Source organism: Alexandromys fortis, unplaced genomic scaffold (assembly GCF_014885135.2).
Source record: "Alexandromys fortis isolate MF-2015 unplaced genomic scaffold, M_Fortis_MF-2015_v1.1 scaffold_309, whole genome shotgun sequence".
Taxonomy (NCBI): Eukaryota; Metazoa; Chordata; class Mammalia; order Rodentia; family Cricetidae; genus Alexandromys; species Alexandromys fortis.
In genome coordinates this window covers 60,408-73,322 of record NW_026068219.1, presented here as the reverse complement: position 1 = coordinate 73,322, position 12,915 = coordinate 60,408, and the positions used below count along the sequence as shown (strand labels likewise).

At 45.2% G+C, this 12,915-nt stretch overlaps 1 protein-coding gene across 1 annotated transcript; it reads left to right on the top strand.

Annotated features, from left to right (window-relative positions):
- Window positions 1-591: 591 nt before the first annotated feature.
- Apela (apelin receptor early endogenous ligand) lies at window positions 592-12,564 on the top strand. Its single transcript, XM_050130543.1, has 3 exons — window positions 592-1,073; window positions 2,216-2,305; window positions 11,994-12,564. Exons 1-2 carry the CDS (start codon window positions 998-1,000, stop codon window positions 2,302-2,304), a joined length of 165 nt encoding a protein of 54 aa, XP_049986500.1. The 5' UTR covers window positions 592-997; the 3' UTR covers window position 2,305; window positions 11,994-12,564.
- The last annotated feature ends 351 nt before the right edge of the window (window positions 12,565-12,915 follow it).

The following is a 12,915-nucleotide window of genomic DNA, read 5'->3' as shown; positions in this document are numbered from 1 at the left end:
CACATATAAGAGCTTTTTATTACAGGTAAGAAAGCCCTTAAACAGGAGCTCTTGGTATGTGTGCAAGACAAAACTAGACTCCTTTTGTTTCTTTGGAGATGAACTAGAAATTCTCTCCATCTATAATATGGTCTGTGTGCCTGTGGTTACCTGACACTCCACCACGCACACATTTACAACAGAGACTGATTCTGTGTCTGGGCCCTGCTTGCCTGAACTTCTGAAAACTCTTAGATGTCTTCAGATGAAAATGATCTCCATTACTCTTTAAATTGCACTTAAATAAAAAGATAAACATTTCGCAGATTTCCTTCTGAACACTCTAAACTCCGGGACTCTCTGATGATGGAAACCCACACAAATTAAGCCATTTGGAGGTTTAATATAAATAGGCACCACTTTGTAGTAGGCTTGGCAAAGAGAAAGCGCTACAACAGAGTTGGCACCAAGCATTTGGGAATCTTAAATGAAAGCTCTGCATTCCTTCTGCGAGAGGACAAAAGAGAAACTTCCTGTCATTTCCACCGGTTTCTGCATGTGGGACCAATATGGGCAATGCAAAGTTTAAACAGATGCAAATGCAGAGAAGAGGCCGGCCGTGCCTTGTTTTACATTTTCCTTCGTAAACAGATTGACTCGGAGTCGCTCTCCTTGGAGCTTTCGCGGGGGAGACTTCCCACCGAAGTTGCTGCAGGCCTGAATGGTCCACTTCACCAATATTTGCTTATGGAAATAAAGGGGAGTGACGGGCGAAGCGGAGAGGAACGGAGGAGGGGCTTGAGGCTCGGGAGCTCCGACCACAGCCCAGGGCACCAGTAACCTTGTCTGATGTGATCATTAACCTCCTCTGGAAAAAGCCGCTGGCAGCCCTCTGAAGTCTGGCTGTAGGATGCGGGGTGAGCCGGACAGATACTGCTCAGAGTATTTACAGACTGCTTCTTTACTTGGAGAGCTATTGTTCACTTGTGTGTAAGGAAAAAAAAAAGGAAGAAAAAAAATGAGATTTCAGCATTATTTTTTGGTATTTTTTATCTTTGCAATGAGTCTTCTTTTTATCACCGAACAGAAGCCAGGTAGGTCTTTGAAACCATTGGCCTGGGGAGCTTGTTTGTTTGCCTGTTTGTACTTCTGGGTCTCTAAGCCGCCTATTTATAATGAGAATGATTTAGGTGCACTAGCAATTAAAAGTACTGGGGGAAATAACTAAGAATTTCTGAACCACGTTAGTTATTCTCATGGGGAGGGCGGGGGAAGGGAGATACAATTTGGGCATTTTTTTCTAAGTAGCTCCCTTTTAAAATATTGATATATATTTTACAATTTTTCTAAGAAAATCAGTCTTGAAACTATTGTATGCTGTCCTTACAAGCACAAAGAACTGAGAATGCTGGTCTATTAATAAACCTAGATTTAGGTAAAAGGCAGGTCCAAATCAGGGTATTAAGAGAGCATGCATGTTGATTGGAGGCGGGCAATATGAATTGTGTTGGTGCTGTGTAAAATCAGGATGCAACCATGTGAGCTGATCAACTGGCCCGCTGGCTGCCGCCTCTGCGTCTTTATCATGACAAACTTCAGGAAGGAGAAGACGTAAAGGGTGTGTGCGGTCCAGATGCCTTCATTTTTTTTTTTCAAGGAAAGTATCTGTTATAAGTTTTCTGACACATAAAGCCGTAGCCTCAAGTTTCATCAGAAAGATGACAATAGTCACACGCACGGCTGTTACCACAGAGCTGATTGGCTAGATGGAATTCGGTGCGCCCTGGGCTGAAAAGTCAGATACTGCCTTTGAATTACTGCCTTTGAATTAGAACTCTGGTTTCTCCGAGGTTATTCAAATGAAGACACCTCCCCCACGTCAACTCTTTTACATACATAAGGCAAAAGTTACAAGGTAGCCGGTCCTTTTGTCCTGCCAGTAGCAATTGCTACTCAATCCCTAATACAAAAATTTGATTTCTAGTTTTCTAAAACACAGACTGTCCTGGACATGAGTTTCCTAAATAAGATGAGAAGTCCAAGGACGCTGTGGAAAAACTATGCCAGGAGGATGTCCCCATAGAGATCTTCCCTCTAACCCAGGGTGTCAGGGATTACCAGTGTGTATGTGCACCCCAATAATCTGTTTACAGCTTAACCTCATATGTACATAACCACAGAGCAGATCTTTGTTTGTGTGTGTTTTTAAAATTGTTCTTATTTCTCTTTCCTTCAGTTAATTTCCCCAGGAAAAGAAAATTACACAGACACCACTGCTTCCGGAGGAGATGCGTTTCACTCCATGCCCGAGTGCCCTTCCCCTAAGGTAGGTAGCCCTTTAGTCCTAGTCTGTAATGGGATCGTGATTCACAGGGATGCAAATGTTTGAGAGACACGTTGTGCATGCAAGAACGAGAGCATGTGGCCTCTGGAAACCACTCTTGTAGTTCAGGAAGACAACGGGACGGTTAATGGGAAGATGCTCATGGTTGCTGAGTCTGAGTGGTTATGAGGCTAATGCATTGCGTGTGTTTGAACATTTTAACAATTTAGAAAAGCTAGCACTGGGATAATGCAATCCTAAAAGGATCTTTAAATGTGTATTTAGGAAACACTGGAAGCTCCTAGTGCAGGCTTCTTATTAGATCAGTGGGGGCTTGGAAGCATTTGGACATTTTAACCCAACCCGTTAACAATGACAGAGCAGCCGCAATGCTTCAAGCTTGATTGTGTAAAATCAACTTAATAGCATCAGCAGCAAGAAAGCTTTCCAGCCTCCTTCACAGAGCTGGTCTTGATGGTTGTAGTTTTAAGGATAAGTCCCGAGTCGAACTTTGCCCATTCCCGTTGCGTTTCTCACACTCACCAAAAGGCCAATGACTTTTCCAGCACACCTCCATGAACACTATAGCTCAGTTAGTCTCCAATGCTGCCCAAGTTTAAATCATTTCAGACAAAAAGAAAGAAGGAAAGAAAGAAAGGACAGATGGAAGGAAGGAAGGCAGGCAGGAAGGAAGGAAGGCAGGCAGGAAGGAAGGACGGAAGAAAGATATTTTGACACTCATTTGTAATTAACTTTAGCTTTTTGGTTCATTTAAAGTAGTCTTAAGGGGAAAAAAAAAAAGCCTACCTCAGCGATACCCCCAGCTGGGTAAGGCACACAGACATTTGCTAAATTAGCTTATTCAGTTGGTCTGTAGACTGTAGCTTTTATGGGCCTATTCATCTGGCGTAAAGAATGGTTGCTATGTCTATTGTTTAATACATGCTTTTCAAACCCGGTGAAAGCCCTGGAGAGGAAACGAAGAAAGAGCAAGTCAGTAATAAACATTTATCAGAGGAGGAGACAGAAAGCCAAGGTTTCTGTGCTCGGATCTGTGACGCATTAGTACTCTTTCCCATCAGAGTTCTGGAAGGCACGTCTGGTAGAGGAACCTAGGAAAGTAGGTAGGAGGCTTCTCCAAAGCTAAGGACCGGTGACTGAAATGGGCTGCGGAAGGATTTGATATGTTAAAGTGGCCTTTGGTGTGTGTTGATCAGCCTCACCTTGTAAGACAGCAGTAAAATGCCTTTAGGACTGGAGGAATTGCAGATCACCCCCCCCCTCCAGCATTCCTCCATAAATAACAAAGACAAATGGGGCGCTTTTCACAGTAGCAAAAGGATCCCTGTATACACAAAGAAGATGCCCCCCAAAATGCAAACACAAGTCCTTAGTTAGCCACCCTTCATCTTGGCTTTCTGCACAAAGGCCCTATTATAAAAATCAGGGTTGTAAATAAGTAAGCTTGATAAACTAGCGCAATTTGACTTGTCAAAGTTAAGGGAAAGTTTGACCCGGAAGCCAAGTTTACAAACCTGGGGAAATTTGAATAAAAGCAATATAAGCCTCCTAATAGCAAGGACCTTTCTGAAAGTGGCTGGTGGCTCTATAGCCTGCTCATGTTACAGCATCCATTTTCTCGGTGTTTACACCAGCCCTACATCAAGTACACAAACGTCACCTGTTGGAATCCACTAATTATTATAAGAGCCTATGTAAGATAAATATTAAGATAACTTCCCAAGGTCCTGCTCAGCCAGTACCTATCGCAAGTCCCAACTTCGATTTGAGGGCAATTCTCAGGGACCTAAGCTGTCCCAATGCCTTTATATCTTGTAATAAAAACATGCTGACTATTGGGTAAAGAGCGCCTTTCTGGACAGGTAGCCCCTATCACAGGGAGACTTTGATTTCTTCACATTCTCTGCATGCTTTAGACGAAATCATTTGCGGTCATTTGACTCAGGATCCAGGAAGAACACAAAGGGCTTGATAGGGTAAACAAACTGATCCCAGAAATATTGCAGATCCAACCCTTGGCGGCGACACCTAGCTCGGCTAATAGCATGCCCGACATCTTTATTCCTCTCAGTTTGTCACTTCCTACTGTGCTTCACTGACCCCCTGCACAACTCCGAGCCTTGAAGACCCACTCAGTTAAACGTGCTGCGTGCAGCACATTGCCTTGATGTATATTGTTTTCCCCACAGAAATCCCCCAACATCACTTGCTGCTCTAAGTGGATTAGCCTGCAGGAAGGCAGGAGAAGGGGCTTCAGGAAGTGCGAGCTGAGGATAACGTGAGGATGCAGACGGGGTACAGGATCCCACTGATGAGGATGCAGACGGGGTACAGGATCCCACTGATGAGGATGCAGACGGGGTACAGGATTCCACTGACGAGGATGCAGACGGGGTACAGGATTCCACTGACGAGGATGCAGCCGGGGTACAGGATTCTGCTGACGAGGATGCAGCCGGGGTACAGGATTCCGCTGACTTCCTCCTATTGCCCTATCTCTGTTTTCACTGAGCAGCCACTCTGGAACCACACACACCCTTAAGACAGACTTCTCAATGACAAGCGCAAAAGCCCCACCCACGCCCCACCCTACAGCCCGTTTTCCCTTCTCAGAGACAGTGGCTATGAAAAGATTTTTAGGTTGCTTTCTTGTCAGCCAGGTGTTGTGTGGCACACACCTTTAATCTTAGCACTTAGGAGGTAAGGTAAGAGGGCCAGGACTAGCCTGGGCTACATAAACCCTATCTATTGAATGATTAAATAAATAATTCTCATTAAACTTATCATTCAATATGTGCTTCTAAGTCAACTGTGGTAGCCTCCATAATAATTCCAGGCCCTGGACAATGAAGTAAGGAGATCGGGGCCAACCTGGGCTACATGACACCCTGCCTCAAAATAAACAAAAAATATAAGAAAATAAATATTAAATTGCTCAGCATTTGGTAAGGGTGATTAATAATAAATCACCCTTAGCATTTAAAATATGCTTCTAAACCAGATGGGGTATCTATATCCATATCAATAACCCAGCACCCATGAGTTGGAGGCAGGAAGATCTGAAGCCTGAGTTTCCAGAGATCCACCCTCAAAAGTTGCTTTCGCCCTCTCTTTTCTTCTCTTCTCTTCAAATGAGCATGGTATTCTGCCAGGTGTGGGGGTGCATTCGATTAACCCCAACACTGAAGAAGCAGAAGCAGGTGGATCTCTGAGAGGACCAGGCCACCCTGGTCTGCACAATGAGACCCTTTCCAGGATAACAGTGCAAATACATATAATACAATATAACAATAATGCAAATGGCGGTATTCTGCCTCGCCTGACCAGGCTGCTCCCTTCCCCCATCCGCATTTGTCCCAGTCTTCCTCATTCCATTCTGCCTTTAACTGAAATCCAGCTCCACCTCTGACACAGAATCCCTTCCAAACTGCTGTGTCCATTGTCCGTCATGGAGAAACTCTCCTTAGGAGGCCACTTCTTCCTCTACACTTAGGGCTTCTCTGGGAAGAACGCTTCGTGTCGCCTCATTCAGCAGCAAGGTGGAAGGAGGGAGTCAGTGGAACCCTGTACCCAGTCTGCATCCTCACTATCCTCAGCCCACGCTTCCTGACACCTCTTCAAGGCTAATCCACTGAGAGCAGCAAGTGACCTTGGAGGATTTCTGTGGGGAAAACAATGGGTCACACCTTTCTGTCACTTTCAGTTTTCTTTGTGTGTTGTGTGGGAGGTGTGCCTGGGGTGTGTGGTGTCGTGGAGTGGATGGAAACCAGGATCCTAAGCCTGTGAGGCAAGAATTCAGCTGAGCTTCATGTCCAGTTCATTTTCCTTCGCTCCCACCCTCTCTGCAGGAGCCAGGACCTTGTACTTGATAACCAAATGCTGCATCACCAAGTTAAGAGCCTGAGTCTTATTTTTCTGTTTTGCTTTCATGATTCACTGAGTTTTCATGGAGATTGGAGCGATGGCTCAGAGGATACGAGCATGTGTAATATCAGATCAGTAACTGGAGTTACAGTCGTTTGTGTGCCTCCGTGTGTACACTGAGGATTGAATTTGAGCAGTCCGGAAGAGCAGCCTCATCCCACTAAGTTTTGTGTATGTGTGTGTGCGCGCTCATCAGTGAGTGTGAGTAAAACTGAGTTTGTGTACACAAGCTGCAGCTGAACCTAAGGCAATTGTGAGCTTCCTGCTGCAGGTGCTGGGAACCGAACTTAGTTCCTCGGAAAGAACAGCACATGTCCTTACAGCCGAATCATTTCTCCAGCCTCTGATTTTGTTTTGTTTTTAATTTATTTTTATTTTATGTGCATTGGTGTTTGGCCTGGATGTTTGTCTGTGAGGGTGTGAGATCCCCTGGAACAGGAGTTACAGACTGTTGTGAGCTGCCATGTGGGTGACGGGATTGAATGTGGAAGAAAAGCCAGTGCTCTTAGCCGCTGAGCCATCTCTCCAGGCCCTTATTACTATTCTTTTAAAACCAAGGTTTCAGAGAGAGAGAAAGAGAGGGAGAGAGAGAGGTTTCAAGTAGTTCATGTTGGCTTTGAACTCCTGATCCTCCTGCCTGCTTCTCTCAAGTCCTAGATCCACCATCATCTCACAGAATTTTATTGGATGTTTAAAGATATTTATCACATTCTCCTTTAGGTTTTTATTGGTATTAAGTTAGAAGCCCCTTGAAGACATTTGGCACTTTAATCAAGGGGTACAAACTTAACATAACAGCCTGAGAGCTCCCACAGGGGTTCCGGTTCCGGCTCCGGTTCCGGTTCTGGCTCCTGCAGGCACTTGAAGATCTGCAGCATCTCCACACTGGTTAGGAGGGAGCCGAACACAGAAAACAGACTCTGTTTTTGTTTCTGCTGTTGTTTGAAACAGGGTCTCAAGACGTAGCCCTGGAAGGCCTGGCACTCGCTGTGTAGACCAGGCTGGCCTTCAGCTCACAGAAATCCACCCGCCTCTGCCTCCTGAGGGCTGGGGTAATGGGCATGTCCCACTACACACAGCTGGAAAATGACTAATTTCACAGTTAGTCCAGTCTTTGTGCTCAGAGAAAATCCTTAACACACCTAATCTATAGTTGGAATAAAACTTCTTGCCAGACAACAGATTTATATAGATAACTTAACTAACTATAATGCATGTTTATAATATACTTGCCACTCTTTTGTATTTGTATATACATAGAGCTTATGTATGCACAAAATATCTATCATTAAAGCAAATAATGAGAGCTCTTTACAAGACAGGCTCCCTCGCCTACTTAGCCCTCCAGTCTTACTCTGTAGACCCAGCATGCCTTAAACTCACAGTGCAGCAGGTATTCAGGCTTGAATCACCACCCCTGGTTTCTCATTTTGCTCTGAGGTATGTGAGTGTGTGTGTGTGTGTGTGTGTGTGTGTGTAGTGGGGAGGGGCGGTAGTATCTCCTATAGAACTGAGGATGGCCTTGAACTTGTGATTTTCCTGTCTCTAGTTTTTTCTCAGTGTTTCAGTCCGCAAGTGCCACGGTTTACATGCATTCACCCACCTCTCCTTCTGTTTTTTTTTTAAAGGTCAGCAGGTGATGTTCATATTTTTTTATTTATTATGTATACAATATTCTGCCTCCATGTATGCCCACATGCCAGAAGAGGGCACCAGACCCCATTACAGATGGTTGTGAGCCACCATGTGGTTGCTGGGAATCGAACTCATGACCTCTGGAAGAGCAGCCAGTGCTCTTAGCCACTGAGCCTTCTCTCCAGCCCTTCTGTTTCTTTTCTTGCTCAGCTGACCTTCAGTTCCTGGGTTCTGGTGATGCTCCTGCCTCAGGCTCAGGTTGTCTGCAGCACTGTATCCAACTCCTATGTGTCTTGGTCATTTTTTAATTAGTCACCCATTGAAAACAGGTGAGCTGTGTTAGTACCGGGCACAAATGTGCGGAATGTTACCGCAGCTGGAGAATTCCACAAAGTCAGGTCGAAACATTCAAGTTCATCTCTGATCTGTTGTGTTTGGCAAGCTGTTGTTTCCCTGGTCCAGCTGCAGCTTTGCCCGCAAACAAGAACTGTTTCTAACTCCCCTCCCCCTCACCTCTCTCCCTTTAAATTTCCAATTCTTACACCTTTTTGGATCTAGTTTTACATCTTATCTCACAAAAACAACAACAACAACAAAAAAAACATCAGATGACCTTTAATCCCACCCAGTTCCCTGCATCCTGCTCAGCCTTACCCTCTCTTTGGTGCCATGGAAAACATCTTGCCTTGGGTGCCTCTCCCGTTGTCAGCCTTGATTCTCTTTCTTCGGGCTGGATGTGAGCGTGGAGGTTTACACGCTAACAAGCCTGCATCCTGCAACACTGCACTGGCACGCTTCTGTGCTCTCAGCAGCCCATGACTGGTCAGCAGTCATCCTTTTCGGTTCATTCTTTGGCAGCCTTCTCTAATCTGTTCAGTTCCCTGTAAATGGTTCTCACCGGGTGGGTAAGACCCGCCAGGTGGAAGGAGGAAACCAGATTCCGTCTGGTCGTCCTCTGGCCTCTACATACGTGCCCCAAACAGACAAAATGAAAGGTTTTTAGCTGGCGTCAGTCACCTTTCTTCCTAAATGAATTTGGCGAGTTTCAGTCCTATGTTTCCTTGTTGTGTTGCTTTGAATTTTGTTTCAGCGTCTTCTTGAGTAGCTCTAGTTGGCCTGGAACTCGCCAGGTCAGGCTGACTAGAACTTGTATCTGTCCCACCTCTGCATTCAGCGTGGCTGCATTAGAGGTTCCAAGTGTGCCGCACCAAGCTTTTACTCTGATTTCACTGAAGAATTTAGTTAACTGACTAGTCTATAAAAATCCCTTCCTGTTGGGCATGGCTGTGCCATAGGCCTGTAATCCTAAATTTGGGAGGTAGAGACATGGAGATCCATAATTCAAAGCCATCTTTAGGTACATGAGGAATTCAAGGAAAGCCTGGGCTACAAAAGATATATCTAGTAGAGAAGCAAGCAAGCAAGACAGGCATTGTTTTGCATGTTTTTAATCACAGCACTCAGAAGCAGAGGCAGGTGGGTCTCTGTGACTTTTAGGACAGCCTGATCTACAGAGTGACTTCCAAGACAGCCTGACTATGTAGAGAGACCCTGTCCCAAAAACCTTTTTTAAAAAAAGGCCAGATTGACTTTGAGAGCTGCGGATCAGCCTGATCTATATGGAGAGTTCAAGGCCTATCTCAAAACAACAAAAACAAACAAACCTAGACAGGACTGAGAGTTTCGGGTCAGCCTAGGCTACCTAGTGAAATAGGGAGACTCAGTCAGTCTAAAATAAACAAACGCAAAGCCCCCTTCCCAGACACCAGAACAAAACGCCTCCTCATTTTCTCTGGTCCTCTGATCCCTGAGCAGGGGCTTTCTGCCTTGAATGCTAGAGTGCATCTGTACACTTCCTGCCCTGGAGATGGCTCAGCAGGTAAAGGCCTGTGCTGCCAGCCCTGCCGGCCAGAGCTCAATCCCAGGACCCACATGTTGGAAAGAGAGAACAGACTCCCACAGGCTGTCTCCTGACCTCCCCACCTGTGCACAAGTCCACTATAAATTCCAAATAAAAGATAAATGTAACGTTTTTAAAAACAAAAGATATCGAGAGACCATTTTTGTCTAGTGAATAAAATGTTCAAAATTAACGTTTTTAGGAACTGGAGAATCGGCCGCTCAGGGCTGAGAACAGTCAATGTTGTTGCCAGACCCCAGTTTCTCACCCATCCTCAGCATCACATGGGCTCAAGCTCCAGGGCATCTGAAGTCCTTCTGGCTCTCCAAACACTTGATCTCTCTCTCTCTCTCTCTCTCTCTCTCTCTCTCTCTCTCTCTCTCTCTCTCTCACACACACACACATAAAATAATTTTTAAAAAATTAACATTTTTATTTTGATAATTTTCCATTGGTCTGCAGTAAATACCTGTTTTGGATGATAAAAACAAAACAGAACAAAACAAATTTACCTCTAAAACATTAAAAGAAATAATTGAGATTAATGAAAGCAAATTAAGATTATTAAATTAAGAAATGTTCCTAGTAGTTTAACGTCATACTTTTGAAGAGACATAGGAACTGTGCTGATAAAATAAGCAACGATAAAGTGCTCTGAGGGAGAAGCAGTCGCATTTTCACAAGGCCTGCCTGCCTCCTGCCTCCTGCCTTCCTGCCTCCTGCCTTCCTGCCTTCCTGCCTGCCTGCCTCCTGCCTTCCTGCCTGCCTGCCTCCTGCCTCCTGCCTGCCTGCCTTCCTGCCTTCCTGCCTGCCTCCTGCCTTCCTGCCTGTCTGCCTGCCTCCTGCCTTCCTGCCTGCCTCCTGCCTTCCTGCCTTCCTTCCTGCCTGCCTCCTGCCTTCCTGCCTTCCTGCCTCCTGCCTGCCTCCTGCCTTCCTCCTGCCTGCCTGTCTGTTTACCTGTCTTTTCTTCCTCCTTCTTGCTATTGAGACAGAGTCTCTCTACATAGGTAACCCTGGCTGTGCTAGAACTCGCTATTTGGACCATGCTGACCTCCAGCTCACAGAAATCTGCTTGTTTTGGCCTCCAGAGTGGGAGATAAAAGATGTTACAATGCCAGCCACATTACTACTGTATCTTGATTAGGCTTTAAAAAAATTTTAAGTAGCTGGGCAGTGGTGGCACATACCTTTAATCCCAGCACTCAGGGAGGCAGAGGTAGGCAGATCTCTGTGAGTTCAAAGAGAAACACACAGAGAAACCCTGTCTGGAAAAACAAAGCAAAAAATTAAAAATGAGTGTGTGTGTGTGTATGTGTATGTGTGATGTGTATGTTTGCGTTTGCGTATGTGTGTGCACAAGCACATTCCTACATGTGTGTGTGGAGGCTGGAGAACAGCCAGCCTAATGTGTCATCTTCCGGAGCACTGAAACTCCTTTGAGATGCAGAGATGGGTGCTCGCTGGCTTGGAGGTCATCAGTTGGGTTAGACTGGCTGACAGAAGCCCCTGTAAACCTCCAGTCCCACTTCTCAGTGCTGGGTATAAGTGTCCTCCTGCACCGTACCCAGAGTTCTCAGGGTCTGTGGGGACAACCATGGGATGAAATGAGCAGCCTCTTGCTGGAGGCAGTGAGGGGTGAGAAAGAGTGTACTTGGCATGAGAGGCAGAAGTCAGAAGGTAAATTAGGGAAGAGGGCTCCCGGCCCAACATTGCCTTCTTGGTATCAGGGTACCTAGGGGCCCTGCATTATAAATCCCTACTGGGATTAAGGTGTGGGTCACAATACCCGACTCATGACTCAGAAGAAGAAAAGGGAAGAGAAGTAGAAGAAAATTTAAACGTCTGGGGAGCACCCTCCCTCACCTTCTGCTTTTTCACCTTCTCCCTTGTTGAAATAAACTTTGATTACTGCTTGCTAAGTTAACATTGGTAGAGGCCAGGGAGATGGCACAGGCGTTAAGAGAACTGGTTGCTCTCGCGAGGACCAAGCTGGCACAGAACCACCTGTAACCTCACTCCCAAGGGATGCAATGCCTCTGGCCTCCGTAGGCACTACACCCATGTGCACAGACATACATGCTGGTAAATCACCCACGTAAAACACAAATAAGAATTAAGAATAACTTAGAAAAATAAGTAAAACATCAGCATAGGTAAATTGATGTGTGGAATAGCCGTTCTTACTATACTGTGTTTGTTTCTCCCGTATAGAAAATTCAGATTTCGTTGGTTCTACTGGAAGAAGAGTTAAAGCTGAGATGCCGGACCACCCTAAAACAACTTCAGCATGGCGGTAGTGCGGCAGCTGGGCATAACTACGCCAGCCGGAGTTGTCGTAACATCCCTTGGATGGCTGTTAGGGACTCGAGACTGTTCTTCCTGCATTTTCTTTGACAAGAAAGTAATATAAATGGCAACAGACAGCGTCGAAGCACACAAGCCTGTCCGCATAACAATCTCCCACCTTTCTCTCCGTGATATTTTATTCTCATAATATTCATTATACATGGTGATGGGGTTCATAAAGACATTTGCATACAAACACGTCGTGTACCTTGACTATATTTACACATATGTACGTCATGTACGGTCACTATATTTTCCTACATGTACATTCCATGTATTGACTTTATTTGCACGTGTAGTCTCCTCTTCCTCTCCCTTCAGCGTCCCTTTCATATACCCAGACAATTTCGATGCTGTTTTAATGACATGTACACGGGAGTGACCTTATTGCACATTATTCTTCTTACATCTATTAAAAAGAAAATGACTTCCTTAATATTATATTTATGTGTGTATTGAGTGTGGACAGGTTTCTCTTTGTGATGGTAGTCTGGGGAGCTCAGAGGACAACTTCCAAAAGCCTCCTTCCTTCTACCAATGTGGGGCCTAGGAATCAAAGCAAGGCTGTCAGGCTTGGCAACAGCTCCTCTACCTGCTGAGCCATCTCACTGGCTCAAGAAAATGACTTTCTTTTAAAATGTATTAAGTGTTTTTTTATTATTATTATTAATTTTTATATATATAGTATTCTGCCTGCATGTTTGCCTGCAGGCCAGAAGAGGGCACCGGATCTTATTACAGATAGTTGTGAGCCACCAGGTAGTTGCTGGAAATTAAAAAACTCAGG